The sequence below is a fragment of the Rhincodon typus genome, chromosome 18 (genome assembly GCF_021869965.1).
Source record: "Rhincodon typus isolate 14 chromosome 18, sRhiTyp1.1, whole genome shotgun sequence".
Classification (NCBI taxonomy): domain Eukaryota; kingdom Metazoa; phylum Chordata; class Chondrichthyes; order Orectolobiformes; family Rhincodontidae; genus Rhincodon; species Rhincodon typus.
Genome location: NC_063349.1, coordinates 1,119,508 through 1,136,020, shown reverse-complemented (window position 1 = coordinate 1,136,020; position 16,513 = coordinate 1,119,508). Strand labels below are relative to the sequence as shown.

The 16,513-nt window shown below is 44.3% G+C and overlaps 1 protein-coding gene across 1 annotated transcript in view; it reads left to right on the top strand.

Moving 5' to 3' along the window:
• Nucleotides 1-16,513, top strand: part of mical3a (microtubule associated monooxygenase, calponin and LIM domain containing 3a) — a 385,628-nt gene that overhangs the window by 189,060 nt on the left and 180,055 nt on the right. Inside the window, exons 13-14 of the mRNA XM_048607801.1 lie at nt 1,927-2,120; nt 7,177-7,286. Coding sequence (XP_048463758.1) covers nt 1,927-2,120; nt 7,177-7,286 — 304 coding nt within the window. The remainder of the gene's footprint in view (nt 1-1,926; nt 2,121-7,176; nt 7,287-16,513) is intronic.

The window sequence follows — 16,513 nt, the reverse complement described above, 5'->3', positions numbered from 1 at the left end:
ACTCAGATGAAGGAACATTAAAATTCTAAAAACGAAAGTAAAATCACCATAATTCCATAGAGCTGCTCCCTTGTTAGAGAGAGAGAGAAACACACAACATGACTCGTGGTTGTTTAACATGAGGGTCACCACACTTCAGGTGAGGGGAGAGATTGAGAAGGAGAGAGCTTCATGGTAACCTCAGCTGGTACAAGAATTAAACCCGAGCTATTGGCATCACTCAGTAATGCAAATCAGCTATCTAGCCAACTGAACTAACTGGTCCTGAGCCAACTGAGGGACAGAATTGATCTGCATTTGGAGAGACAGGAATAGTTAGCATGGTTTTTTTAAAGGAGAGATCATGTCTGACCAAATTAATTGAGTTTTTCAAAGAGCTGACCAGGTTTGTAGATGAGAGCAATTCTTTCGATGTAGCCTACTAAGATTTCAGCAGGGTTTTTGATAAGGTCCCACATGGAGGGCTGATAACAAAAGAGCCCATGGGCTACAAGGAAATTTGGCAAATTGGACCCACAGTTGGCTGATTGGCAAGAGGCAGAGGGTGAGGGTTGAGGGATATATTTCTAACTGGAAGTCTGTGTCCAGTGGGACCTGTGTCCACAGGGATCTGTTCTGGGGCCCTTGCTGTTTGTGGTTTATATAAATGATCAGTAAATTTGCAGATGATACAAAAACTGGAAGAGTGGTAACAATTGAGGAGGAAAACCTTAGATCATCGATGGCCTGGTCAAACAGGCCAGTCAGTGGCAAATGGAATTCAGTCTGGATAAATATGATGTAATGCACTTGGGCAGGATAAACAAGGCAAGGGAATACATAATGAACAGTAGGACCCTGGGAAGCACCGCAGATCACAGGACCTTGATGTGCATATGCACCAGTCTCTTAAGGTATCAGGACCTTTGGAAAAAGTGGTTAAAAGCATTTGGGATACTTGCCTTTATTAGGCCAGGCAAACAGTTTAAGTGCAGGGAGGTGATGCTGGGATTGTATAAAACCCCATAAGGACACAGCTAGAGTATTGTGTGCAGTTTTGGAATCCACATTATAGGAGGTGTGTAAAAGCACGAGAGAGGGTACAGAAGAGATTTACGAGGATGTTGTCTGGGTTTGCGAGTTCCAGTTATGAAGAGAGATTGAACAGACTGGGGTTGTTTTCCTTAGAGCAGAGGAGATTGAGAGGGGTATGATTGAGATGAATAAAATTATGAGGGGCGTAGATAGAGTAGATACGAAGAAACTTTTCCCGTTGATGGAGGGACCAGTGACCAGGAGGCACAGATTTAAGGTAAGGGACAGAAGGTTTATAGGAGATGTGAGAAAAAATCTTTTCATCCAGTGGATGATGTGAATCTGGAGCTAACTGCTTGTAAGGTTGGTAGAGGCATAACATTTAAGATGTAGGTAGATGTGCACTTGTGATGCCAAAGCATACAAGACTTTGGGCCAAGTGCGGGAAAATGGGTTTAGAATAATTAAGTGGTTGTTTTTGATACAATGAGCTGAAAGGTCTTTTCCTGTGCTGTGGATCTCCATGATTCTATAACTCCCAAATGTCGAGATACTTGTCTAGCATAGCGATTAGATAAAGACAAGCAGTGTGGGACAGTGAGAAACAGAAATTTTAACTGTGCGTCTCAAATAATGTTTGTGCAAATAGGAGGAAAAGAATAAACCTGAAGGCTCTTTCAATATGCAAACCATTTGCAAGAACATAGTTGAGTTAACAGTGCAAATAGAGGATTAACTCTAATTGTCATGACAAAAGTAATTGTCTTGCCAGGCTTTAGAACTGGCAGTACTGGGAGAGTCTAATACTGGTAGTTGGAAGTTAAAATGATTCCTTGTTTTGAATAGATTGGCCTCATGCTGCTGAATGTATTTATTGAATGTAACTGAATGTTATTTCCTGTTCACCTGCAGAGACTTTGATCAGCTGAATGAGAAGGATGTGGAGAGCAATAACCAGATGGCGTTTGACATTGCTGAGCGGGAGTTTGGAATTTCCCCCGTAATGACAGGAAAAGAAATGGCAGCAGTGGGTGAACCAGACAAACTGAGCATGGTGATGTACCTATCACAGTTCTACGAGATGCTCAAGGACACGGCTCCAGAGGGTGAGAAGCTATAGGACAGGGGAGACAGTTACCTTAAAGTTCATGCGATTGTGCTGGAAAAAGTGTCTGTTTATACCGCATAGAACATAGAACATAGAACATAGAACATTACAGCGCAGTACAGGCCCTTCGGCCCTCGATGTTGTGCTGACCTGTGAAACCAATCTGAAGCCCATCTAACCTAAACTATTCCATTATCATCCATATGTTTATCCAATGACCATTTAAATGCCCTTAAATTTGGCGAGTCTACTACATTTGCAGGCAGGGCATTCCACGCCCTTACTACTCTCTGAGTACAGAACCTACCTCTGACATCAGTCCTATATCTATCACCCCTCAATTTAAAGCTATGTCCCCTCGTGCTAGCCGTCACCATCCGAGGAAAAAGGCTCCCACTGTCCACCCTATCTAATCCTCTGATCATCTTGTATGTCTCTATCAAGTCACCTCTTAACCTTCTTCTCTCTAACGAAAACAGGCTCAAGACCCTCAGCCTTTCCTCATAAGACCTTCCCTCCATACCAGGCAACATTCTGGTAAATCTCCTCTGCACCCTTTCCAATGCTTCCACATCCTTCCTATAATGCGGTGACCAGAACTGTACGCAATACTCCAAGTGCGGCTGCACCAGAGTTTTGTACAGCTGCAACATGACCTCATGGCTTCGAAACTCAATCCCTCAAACAATAAAACCTAACATACCGTACGCCTTCTTAACAACGCTATCAACCTGGGTGGCAACTTTCAGTGATCTATGCACATGGACACCGAGATCTCTCTGCTCATCCACACGACCAAGAATCTTACATTAGCCCAGTACTCCGTATTCCTGTTACTCCTTCCAAAGTGAATCACCTCACACTTTTCCGCATTAAACTCCATTTGCCACCTCTCAGCCCAGCTCTGCAGCATATCTATGTCCCTCTGTAACCTGCAACATCCTTCCGCACTATCCACAACTCCACCGACTTTGGTGTCATCCGCAAATTTACTAACCCATCCTTCTACGTCCTCATCCAGGTCATTTATATAAATGACAAACAGCAGTGGCCCCAAAACAGATCCTTGTGGTACACCACTAGTAACTGAACTCCAGGTTGAACATTTTCCATCAACCACCACCCTCTGTCTTCTTACAGCTAGCCAATTTCTGATCCAAACCGCTAAATCACCCTCAATCCCAAGCCTCCGTATTTTCTGCAATAGCCTACCTTGGGGAACCTTATCAAACGCTTTACTGAAATCCATATACACCACATCAACTGCTTTACCCTCATCCACCTGTTTGGTCACCTTCTCAAAGAACTCAATAAGGTTTGTGAGGCACGACCTACCCTTCACAAAACCGTGTTGACTATCCCTAATCAAATTATTCCTTTCCAGATGATTATAAATCCTATCTCTTATAATCCTTTCCAACACTTTACCCACAACCGAAGTAAGGCTCACTGGTCTATAATTACCAGAGTTGTCTCTACTCCCCTCCTTGAACAAGGGGACAACATTTGCTAGTCTCCAGTCTTCTGGCACTATTCCTGAAGACAATGACGACATAAAGATCAAAGCCAAAGGCTCTGCAATCTCCTCTCTAGCTTCCCAGAGAATCCTAGGATAAATCCCATCCGGCCCAGGGGACTTATCTATTTTCACACCTTCCAAAATTGCTAACACCTCCTCCTTATGAACCTCAATCCCGTCTAGTCTAATAGACTGTATCTCAGTATTCTCCTCGACAACATTGTCTTTTTCCTGTGTGAATACTGACGAAAAATATTCATTTAGCACCTCTCCTATCTCTTCGGACTCCACGCACAACTTCCCACTACTGTCCTTGACCGGCCCTAATCTTACTCTAGTCATTCTTTTATTCCTGACATACCTATAGAAAGCTTTAGGGTTTTCCTTGATCCTACCTGCTAAAGACTTCTCATGTCCCCTCCTGGCTCTTCTTAGCTCTCTCTTTAGGCCCTTCCTGGCTAACTTGTAACTCTCAAGTGCCCTAACTGAGCCTTCACGCCTCATCTCTACATAAGCCTCCTTCTTCCTCTTGACAAGAGATTCAACTTCTTTAGTAAACCACGGTTCCCTCGCTCGACCACTTCCTCCCTGCCTGACAGGTATATACTTCTCAAGGACACGCAGTAGCTGTTCCTTGAACAAGCTCCACATTTCAATTGTGCCCAGCCCCTGCAGTTTCCTTCTCCATCCTATGCATCCTAAATCTTGCCTAATCGCCTCATAATTGCCTTTCTCCCAGCTATAACTCTTGCCCTGCAGTATATACCTATCCCTTTCCATCGCTAAAGTAAACGTAACCGAATTGTGGTCACTATCACTATGCAGTGTTCAGTCTCGGCACTGGCAGCTGGAGACTGTGTCAGTTTATACAAGAGTGTTCTGTCACAGTGAATACCGGCAGCTGGAGACAGTGTCAGTGTAAATGTAGTGTTATGTCTCAGTGAGCACTGGCAGCTGAAGCCAATGTCAGTGTACCCTTCATTGTTCAGTCTCAATGAGCAATGGCAGCTGGACACAGTGTCTGTGTGTTCTGCAGATTTCTGTCTTGGTGAGCACTGACAGATTGCTGAGGATGAGGTCAAGCATGTTTTTCCCTCTAATTGGTTTCCCGCACTACCTACTTCAGACCCCGTCTAGAAGCTATGCCCTTTAGGACGCGACCAGCTTGATCGGTAGTACTGCTGCTGAGCCACTCTTGGTTATGGACATTGAAATCCCCCACCCAGAGTACATTTTGTGCCTTGCCACCATCAATGTTTCCTCCAAGTGTTGTTCAACATGGAGGAACACTGATGCATCAGCGGAGTCATAGAGTCATGCAGTGCAGAAAAAGCCTCCGGCCCATTGAGTCTGCATTGATTATAACTAGAACTAAAGGCTCGCTAATCCCAATTTCCTGCACTTGTCTCATATCCTTGAATGTTATGATAAGAGGAAGGGAGGACGGTATGTGTTAACCAGCAGGAGGTTTCTTTGCCCATGCTTAACCTGAAGCCATGAAACTTAATGGGGTCCGGAGTCAATGGTGAGAACTCCCAGGGCAATTCCCTGCCAACTGTATACCACTGTGCCACCACTTCTGCTGGGTCAGTCCTGCCAGTGGGATAGGACATATCCAGGGACGGTGAAGGTGGTGTCTGGGACATTGTCTGTGTCAGGCTGTTGCTTGACCTCCAGCCCCCAGATGTTAGTGAGGAGGATTTTGCAGGGTTGATAGGGCTGTTTCTGCATTTGTCATTTCCCATGCCTAGGTCAATACCAGCTGGTCCATCCGCTTTCATTTCTTTGAGGCTTTGTGGAGATTGATAGAACTGAGTGGCTTGCTAGTCCATTTCAAAGGGCAGTTAACAGTCAACCACATTGCTGTGGGTCTGGATTCACATGTAGGCCGGACCAGGTGAGGTTGGCAGATTTTCTTCCCTGAAGGACGTCAGTGAACCAGATAAGTTTTTCAAAAATCAACAATGGTTTCATAGTCATCAGTAGATTCTTAATACCAAATATTATCTTTTCACTGAATTCAAATTCCACCATGTGCCTTGGTGTGATTTGAACCCAGGTCCAAAGAACATTAGTTGGGTTTCTGCATGAACAGTCTAGTGAAAATACTACTAAGCCATCACCTCCTTGCTGCAAAGTTTAGTCTCAGTGAGCACTGGCAGCTAGGGACAGTGTCAGTGTATACTGGTGTGTTTAGTCTCAGTGAGCACTGGCAACTGGGGACAGTGTAATTTTATACTAGTGTTCAATCTCAGTGAGCACTGCCAGTCGAAGACAATGTTGGTATATTCCACAGTTTTCTGTCTCAGTGAGCACTGGCAGCCGAAGACAGTATCAGTGTACACTGCAGTGTTTAGTCTCCATGAGCACTGGCAGCTGGCAGCATTAGATCCATTTGCCCATCTCAGAAATGTCCCGACTGAGGTCAAAGAGAGTAATGATTCTTTCCCTATTTCACTTCTCCACTGACACAACAAATTATAAATATATCCAGGGTGATGATGTGATTACTTACGTGTGTCTCAGACTCTATCTTTGTTAGTATTAAAAACAAGTTAGTAAGACATCTTTAGTCAATGAAGAATAACTGATTTATTGCAAATAGTACTTATGCAGACATGTAAAGCTTATTGACAAACAAGCTTTAGACCATTCAAAGATAGATATGATTCATATTCTAACATCCCAAATGTACCATGAGACAAATATGGGGAACTGACAAATGATGATCATACATCAAACAACAATTTTGAGAGAAGGATCCCACAACTTTCTCAGCAATTCTTCCCTCGTCCCCAATATTAGCAACAAGTAGCGTCATCAAAATCCATTAAAACTTTACAAGCGACAAAGAAGCTTCATGTTTAGTGACTGGGCCTTGAAATGTTTTCAAGCGCAATGGGTCTTGGACTGTTTCAATGACTGTTCACATGCTGGTCACTCCCCCTCTTTCCCTGGAACTATTGCTACTTCTGAGATTGGAGGAGCACACTGATCTCCACCTTGTCCTACTACTCCACTGATAACAGTACCAATATGACCCATTGTATCATATTATTGTATCATAAATTACAATAATATCAATGCATCTATATTGCGTTTATAAACAATAAACTTAATTGTCCGATAGTAAAATAAGTGAATAAATGAAAGACAAAATGGATTTATGAAAGTCAAAATTATATTCTTTAATGAAGGAAACTGATGCTTTCTATGTAAACTTTCAAAAACAATTTGGTGAATACTACATATTAGACTTTGAAACCCATTTGATGAAGAGGGAGCAAGTTGCTGGATAAAAAATTGGCTGACAACAGAAAGCAGAGATTTTATTTACTTTGGATCTTTAATTAATATCTATGCAGTCTTTGTTATGACAGGGAGTTGTGAATGAGAAAATTTACTATCATAATGTTACTTATTGTGTGATAATGGTTGTGATCTACTTAGAGATTTCCTCTCTTCAGTATCTGCAATCGCTAGCCTTCATAGCAGTACACAGTTCAATTTATTTCTGGCCTTTTCTTTTTCACAGAATATCTACTCAGTTTTCATGATAAATCAAACATTGTGAGTGCTACAAAGTCGCCGATCTCCTTCCTCAGCAGACTGGGACAGTCCATCACTCGCAAGAGGGGGCCTAAGGTAAGCAGCTTGGGGTACCTGAGCTTGCAGGGAGTGGAACCGGAGCAGTCAATGAGTGATTGTTGCTATTTGATCAAAATGAAAGAAACAGGAGATAATTAATTCAACCAGGAGATAATGGTCAATAAAGACTGACTTTTATTTTCTCCCAAAGTCTCATTGTGCAATTGTTGTGGATGACATCAGATTAAAGAGGAGTTTATAACAATGAAAGAGACAGACATAGAAGGAAATTGACAACCAGCCCACGGATCTGCAGCTCCCCCACTGTGCTCCTTCCTGTCCACTCCCCGTTGTGATCATTCTTGTTTACTTGTCCTTCTCCTCTGTGTGATCCAGTGGTATCACTGCCTCCAGCTCTGGATCTATCGGTTTGTGTTATTGATGGTTGCTGGACAGCTTTCTTGTTTGACAGATTTTGTTTGTTGCTGGTTTGGACGAGTTAACCATTCACAGCCGTCAGTCTGTCACCGTGTTGGTGGTCCAATCTGTTTCAGAGTTGGAAGCTCTCTATCCCCCTTCCCTGGTGTTCTATAATATCTTATTTTCAAATGCTGATTTAGATTGTCTGTACTCCAAGTAAAAGGGAGTTTTTCAGGGAACTCTGGCAGTCATTTGATCCCAACTGATTCGCAAAACTCGGTAAGATTAAAAATCTATCTTAGTCTTTTTATTGATATGGCTCATAAAGATCACCAAAGTCACCAGGGAGATGGAACTTCTCCGCTGTTTGTTGTTATTGTGCCACGGGTATTTTTACATTCATCTGAGGGTGGGACCAGCCCTCAGTTTTACATTTCGCTGGAATATTGTTCAAATCCTTGGAATGTGATTTGAACCCACAATGTTCTGAACTGAGGGTCAGAGTGTTACCTGCATAGTCTTGGATGACCCTCTTGGTGTTCATGGTTTCACACGGTCACTTGTCTTGGTGTCTTCCTCTGGTAAAGGTTCCTTGCTGCAGAAGTCCTGTGTGTGAAAATGCTACTCTAATATGATCTTTCATTACGTGGTGATAATTCCCGCCTGTTTTTAAAGTGATTAGCCATTTATAAAAACACTTAGACATAAAGTCATAGAGCTGTTCTTCAAACTTTTGTAACCACCATGTAACCATATGAATTTTATAAGTCATCTCATTCCTGGGAACATCTTAAAAATTTACAATGAGTTGTAAGCCTTTGGAGCAGAAAAGATTAAGAGGTGACCTTATTGAGATGTTCAAAATTATGAACAATTTTGACAGGGTAAAAGAAGGGTATTCTGTTTCCACGAGTTGGCATGTCAGTAACTAGGGGTCACAATTTCAAAATTGTCAGCAACAGCTGGGAGTGAGTTGAGGAGAAACTTCTTTACTCAGGTTTGTTAGGATATGCAATGTGCTGCCTGGGAGAGTGTAGAGACAGATTCCGCTGAGATTTCAAGAGAGAGCTGGATATATATTTGAAAGGGATGAAGTTAGAGGGCTATGGAGATAGGGCTAGAGAATGGGACTAGCTGGGTAGCTCTTTCAGGAGCTGGTATAGAGACGATGGGATGAATAGCCTCCTGTACTGTAAAATTTGATGATTCTATAATGGTGTATGAACACTCATTAAACAATCATAATTTGATCAAATTCAACGTAAGGTTTGAGAGGGGCAAACTCAAAACAGCTCTCTGTTCCAGATTAAGGTAATGTTGCTTTCCAATAAGATGAAGGAAAGACTGTGCCTTATCTGTCTACTGTGCAGTCCAGTGGAATAAAATGTGAAAGAAAGGTTTTCAAAAAATGTTCTGGAATGTGACACAAACCCCACCAGTTTATGTCCCCGAAGGACAAGAACTCTACTTCCAAAAGAAAACGCAGCCACATACAGCTAAAGAGGTTAGAAGCAAACTTAAAGAAAAATTACAGAGAATGCAAGGAATAGCACATTGTCCCAACAGCTGGGAGAACACAGAAAGGAGACAAAACCTATGGTAAGTGTTATATAAAGGACTGTGAGAACAAACTTGCAAAGGAACTCAAAATCAACACAAACACCTTTTTATATCTGTTTGAGAAAGAGCTGATGCTAATGCTAATGTTTCAATGTATTGACATGATGGAAATGTTTAGTAATTATTTTACAGCAGTATTTACGGAAAAAAAAGAAACCAAAATTCCATTCACCCCTCAAGGAAACAAAATATTGAGTCAGGGAAATAAGGAAAGTAACAGGAACAGTGAAAATAATGGCACAAATGAGTGATTTGTGCTAGGACCACGTAGTTTCCATTCCCAGAGTTACACGCATTTAAAATGAGCATATTACACTGCCTTGAACAGTAATATTCCACCGTTCTCTTGATTCAGGAACTGTCCCTCCAGAATGGCATGTTATAAAATCACTCTCTAATTGCAGAAAGGTGACAGAGGGAGTCTAGGAAATTATAGAGCTGTCAGTTTAACGTCAGGTTTTGAGGGATTACTGGGTTGTACAAATAAGGAGTGACTGAACACTGAAACTAAACAACATTTCAAACAAAGCCAGTAAATGTCATTACACAGTAGTTATGCTGAGTCAAATGTTAACTTTGAAACTCAGCTGGATGGATTTTTGTTAACCAAAGATCTGATTTTGACTTTTTTTTTAATTGTCATGTGTACCAAAATACAGTGAAAAGCTTTGTTTACGAGCGGTACAGGCAGATCATAGCAAGCAAAGGATTTATAGATCAAAAAAAACTTAGAGGCATGCAGGTTATATTGCAGGCTACGTTATTTGAGGCTAGAGTCCATTCAACAGTTTGGTAATGGCTGGAAAGAAGCTGTTCCTGAACCTGCTTGTGCATGTGTTCAGGCTTCTGTATCTTCTGCCTGATGGAAGAGGTTGTAGGAGGTCATTACCAGGGTGTGATGGATTTTTGATGATGTTGGCCTCCTTTCCGCACTGCGAGTCATGTAAATAGAATCCATGGATGGAAGGTTGGCTTCCGTGATGGTCTATAGTTTCTTACAGTCCTGGGCAGAGCAGTTGCCATACCAGGCCATGATGCACCCGAACAGAATCCTTTCATTGGTGCATCTGTAGAAGTTGGTGAGGGACCTTATGGACGTGCCAAATTTCCTGAGCCGCCTGAGGAAGAAGAGTCGTTGTTGTGCCTTCTTGACTGTTGCATCTATGTGGGAAGTCCAGGACAGGTCATCAGTTATCATCACGCTGAGGAACTTGATGCTCTTCACCCTCTCAGCCTCAGTTCCGTTGATGTAGAAGGGGGCATGTTCCTCTCTCTTCTTTCTGAAGTCGATGATCAGTTCTTTAGTTTTGCTAATGTTGAGAGACAGATTGTTTTCATTGCACCACATCACCAAGCCCTCTATCTCCCTGCTGTATTTTTACTCGCCATTGTTAGATATCCGTCCCACTATGGTGGTGTTGTCAGCGAACTTGTAGATGGTGTTCATTTAGAATTTGGCAACACAGTCATAGGTGTACAGGGAGTACAGCAGGGGCCTGAGGACGCATCCTTGGGGGAGCTTCAGTGTTGAGTGTTACTGTGGAGGAGATTCAGTTACCTATCCTCACTGATTGTGGCCTATGGGTCAGAAAGCTGAGGATCCAGTTGCAGAAGGTGGACCGAGAGCAAGGTCAGGCAGTTTTGAGATCAGTCTGAAGGCGGAGCTGTAGTCAATGAGCAGGAGTATGTCTTTGTTATCTAGATGTTCCAGGAATGAGTGCAGGGCTAGGATATGGATATGGCATCCTCTGTGGATCTGTTATGTCGTAAGGTAAACTGTAGGGGATCAAGGCACATTGGGAGACTGGAGTTGATGTGGGCCATGACCAGCCTCTTAAATCACTTCATGCTTATTGAAGTCAGAGCTATTGGGTGGTAGTCACTAAGGCACACTACATGTGTTTTCTCGGGTACGGGGACGATGGTGGTCTTCTTGAAGCAGGTGGGGACTTCGGCTTGTAGGAGGGAGAGGTTGAAGATGTTGGTGAATACCTCTACCAGTTGGTCCACACAGGATCTGAGTGCTCGGCCGGGGACACCGTCCAGGCCCGCTGCTTTCCCTGGGTTGACTCCCAGGGAGACTGATCTGATTTCTGAAGCAGTGAGAGGGGGAACAGGTGTGTTTGGGGCTGTCAGGGCAGGCATCACCACGCCGGTGGTATTCTGCTCAAAACAACCATAGAAAGCATTGAGCAGGTCAGGGAGGGATGTGTCATTGTCTGCTATCGTACACGGTTTCATTTTGTATCCCATAATGTCGTTTAGGCCTTACCATAGATGGCGGGAGTCTGTTTCGTAGGTCTGGGCCTCTAACTTAGTCCGGTACTGTGGCCTCCCTGATGGCTTTGCGGAGGTCATATTTGGATTTTCTGTATTGGTCTGGGTCACCCAACTTGAATGCTGCATGTCTGGTCTTCAGTAGGGAGTGGATTTCCTGGTTCATCCAAAGTTTACAGTTGGGGAATACTCGGATTGACTTCTTTGGTTCACAGTCCTCCACACATTTATTAATAATGACTGTGATGGTGGTGGCATACTCATCTAGAATTTCCGCTGAACACTTGAACATGGTCCAGTCCACCAAGTCTAAGCAGTCCCAGAAGCGGTCTTCTGCTGTCTCAGACCAGCACTGTACTTTGTTTTGTGAAGGATTCTCCCATTTCAGCTTCTGCTTGTAAGCTGGGAACAGGAACACAGCACTGTGGTCAGATTTTTTGAAGTGTGGGCGGTGGGCATCTTTGATGGTTGTGTAGCTGTGGTCCAGGACGTTTGGTCCTCTAGTGGGGCAGGACATGTGTTAGTGGTATTTTGGCATCACTTGCTTGAGTTTGGCTTGGTTGAAGTCGCCAGCCATAATGAATAGGGCCTCAGGGAATTTTGTCTCTAGAGTGTGGCGGTGTAAATCTTGTCTCGGGCATAGTCTGGGAAACAGGGGCAGTATGACAGTGTAGAGCAGATAGAGTTACTTTACAATCAGCCCTGTTCTCAAGGGGCTCCTCCTGCTCCAGAACACCAATGTAATTGATTGTTCAGGAGATGCCACTATTTAATATACCCCCAAAATCCTCACAATCCTGGACTAACCCCACTCCCCCTTCACAATCCTGGACTAACCCCACTCCCCCTTCACAATCCTGGACTAACCCCACTCCCCCTTCACAATCCTGGACTAACCCACTGTTTCACAAGCAAAAATACAAATGTACCTTGCAACATTCAAAACAATCAGCCATTCAGGCTGAAGGAGCTGAAGGGTCTTTCCTTTCCTTTTCTCTTTCCCTTTCTCATCCGGAGAATTTCAGTGAGTTTGGCTTGGGTCGGACAGGATTCTTTCAGTGAAATCAAGGGGTCTCAGGAGATTAAGGAGGCTTTAACAAGATCACTGTCTAGGCTCTTTGATCTCACTGTCATGGGTTATCGTGCTCCCTTTCCCGAGATATGGAGCTCACCATCCAGGACTACACTGCTCCCTATCCTGCGATGTCAGGCTCATTCTCTCATGCTCTCCTGCTCTCTGTTCCAGATTATCCTGCTCTTTGTTCCATGATATTGTGCTCACTGTCCCTAGTTATCCTGCTCCCTGACCCAGGATGTAAAACTCACTGTCCAGGGTTACCCTGCCCCCTGTCCTGGAATATCAGTCTCACTGTCCTGGGTTATACTGTTCCCTGTCCTGGGATATCGAGCTCACTGTCCCAGGTTATTAATCTCTCTGCCCTGGGTTAGTGACCTCGCTGTCTGAGGTTATGGATCACACTGCCCAGATTTATTGATTTTACTGTCCCAGATCCTGCTGTCCAGTATCCTGGTACAAACTCTGATAAGCATCACAGGGTGATGAGATATTTTTATGCGGTGTTTTCTTTTGTCTTCTATTTTAGGCATCTCCTGAGAAACTAACCAGGCTGCCAGGAAAGCAAGTGAGTTAGTGCTTCCCCAAGATACATATAACCTTCACATCTACAGAATTTGTATACACACTTATTGCTGACCCCACTGAACCCGTGTACGAAGTGACCTCTATCAGCAATAATCTCATGTAAAGAGTGACCCCTGTCCACACTGGCCCAACATGCAGAGTGGCTGCTGTCCGCACTGACCCCGCTTACATTGACCCCTGTCCGCACTGACCCCGTGTACAGAGAGACCGCGGTGGGCAGCGAGCCCGCGTACAGAGAGACCGCGGTGGGCAGCGAGCCCGCGTACAGAGAGACCCCGGTGGGCATCGAGCCCACGTACAGAGAGACCCTGGTCTGCAGCGAGCCCACGTACAGAGTGACCCCTGTCCACATTGAGCCTGTGTATAGAGTGACTGCTATCCTCACTCACTCCGTGTAGAGTGACCCCTGTCCGCACTGCCTGCTGTAGAGTGTGAGCCCTGTCCACACTGAGCACATGCATAGAGTGAACCCTATCTTCACTGACCCCATGTATAGGGTGACCCCGTCCGGCCTAATCTAGTGTACAGAGTGACCCCTGTCCGCACTGAGCCCGTGTACAGTGTGACACTTGTCTTCACTGACCCCATGTACAGAGGACCCGTGTACAGAGTGACACTGTCTGCACTGAACACCTGTACACTGTGGCCTATGGTGTCCTCTGACACTTTGCAATATCTGATCCCTTTCTCATTTTTCTCTTGTGCCTGTTGTGAACATTGTGCAGACTACAAAGTACATACAGAATGATCTCGTTTTAACCGGAATCCTACGTGTCAATCCAAGTCTGGAGAAATAGTTAATGAACCTGTGGGGGATCCTTTTCTGAGAGGCGACTGCAGACTATGATCCTGGGATTTTTTAATGCAAATGTTTCTGTGTTTGTATATTTTAGGATAGTTTAGAACAAGGGACACAGACGATGATGCCAGAGAAACAAGTAAGTTAGCCCCTGTTGATAATAGAGACTGACTCCTGTTCCGCACTGAAATTGTCAGTGTTTTGTCATGAGCAGCTAACTGCATCTGAGCTCTAAAGTCTGAACAACCTTAGCTCCATGTACTACTCCACATTATTTGCATTTGAATCGCAAACAGAACAGTGCAATTTGTCAAAGGTACCTCAACCTTTAAAATTTTTGAGAAGATTTGTAGCTCGGGTTGTGGATGAGGTTGTAGATGTGCTCGCCGAGCTGGTGTGTTTGCTTGCAGACATTTCGTCACCCTGCTAGGTATCATCGTCAGTGCCCTCCAGTGTAGCTTCACGATGTTACGTAACATGGTGACAAAACGTCTGCAATCAAACCCACCGGCTTGGCAAGCAAGTCTACAACCCGTGTCTCAACCTATTATATGTTGTGGAAAAGGAACGTGTCTTGTACAGAGTGATTCCCATTCCAGAGAGTGCACAGTATGTTCCTGGTAATTATTGATATATTTGCTTTTATATTTGAGGATGTTTTACAACGAGGGAGAGAATCCAGGATGTCAGAGAAGCGAGTATGTTAGACCCTACTGAAGACAGTAAACCTTCCTACACTGACCTCACATGCAGAGTGACTGCTGCCCGCACTGACCCTTGTACATACTGACCTGGTGTACATAGTGACCCCTTTTCTAACTGTCTCCGTTTACACAATTTCTCATGAATCTGTTGTTGTATACATGGGACAGAGAACTCTAACAGGATTTCTGGTTGATTTCTTTCTGTCTGTTTATACTTACATATCTTACATATATAAAGGTGTATGTAAGATTATATATGTAAGATGGAAACTAGGGCGCCAGTGAAAGATGTGTGTTAGTGGTTTTCAGATAGAGTAAATATAATCATACCGAACCCTGTATACACAGTGAACACTGTCCATAACATCCTGGTGTATAGAGTGATCCCTCTCCGCACTGACCCTGTGTACAGTGTGACTCCTGTCCACACTGACCCTGAGTACAGTGTGACCCCCCTCCGCACTGACCCCGTGTACAGAGTGACCCCCCTCCGCACTGACCCCGTGTACAGAGTGACTCCTGTCCGCACTGACCCTGAGTACAGAGTGACCTCTGTCTGCACTGACCCCGTGTGTAGAGTGATGCCTGTCCACACTGAGCCAGTGTACAGAGTGACCCATCTCTGCACTGATTCCATGTTCAGAATGGCCCCTGTGTGCATGTGATTCTGTGTACAGAGTGAGCGCTGTCCACACTGATCCTATGTACAGTGACCCCTATCCACTCTGAGCCACGTACAGAGTGAGCCCTGTCTGCAATGTCCATGTATACATAGTGCCCCTGTCCTAACTGACTCTGTTTTCTCACTGACCCTGCGAACCTTTGTACACAACAGAGACATTTGCTGTTCACCTGGGGTAGAGAAATCCAACAAGCTTTCTGATTGATTTCTTTCTGTCAGTTTCTATTTAAAGACCTTTATGTATATAAATTGCAAACCACAGTGCCAGTGAAAGATGTAAGTTAGTGAGTTATAGGTAGAGTAAATATTATAATAGCCTGCGCTGCATACAGAGTGACCCCTAACCACACTGACCCGTGTACAGAGCGACCCCTGTCTGCACTGACCTCGTGTACAGAGTGACCCCATGTACATAGTGACCCCTGTCCACACTGATTCCATGTACAGAGTGACCGCTGTCCACTCTGAGCCAGTGTACAGAGTGAGCCCTGTTCCAACTTCCCCATGTACTGAGTGACTCCTGTCCTTGCTGACCACATTTCCAGAGTTACCCCTGTCCTATCTGACTGTGTTTAAACACTAAGAGATAGCAAGAACTGCAGATACTGGAGTCAGAGACAACACAGTGTGGAGCTAGAGGAACACAGCAGGCCAGGCAGCATCAGAGAAACAGGAAAGTTGATATTTCGGGTCTGAAACGTCAACTTTCTTGCTCCTCAGATGCTGCTAGGCCTGCTGTTTTCCTCCAGCTCCACATTGTATTGTGCTTAAACACTGATCCTGTGAACCTTTGTACACAACAGCAACATTTGCTGTTCACCTGGGATGGAAAGATCTGACAGGCTTTCTGATTGACTTTTTTTCTATCTGTTTCTATTTTAGGACCTTTATGTATCTAAGATGCAAACCAGGGTGCCAGTGAAAGATGTGAGTTAGTGGGTCACAGATAGAGTAAATATTATGATAACTTACCCTGCATACAGATTGACTCATGTCTACACTGACCCCATGCACAGAGTGACCCCTGTCCGCACTGACCCAGTGCACAGAATGACCCCGTGTACAGAGTGACCCCTGTCTGCACTGACCCCGTGTACAGAGTGACCCCTGTCTGCTCTG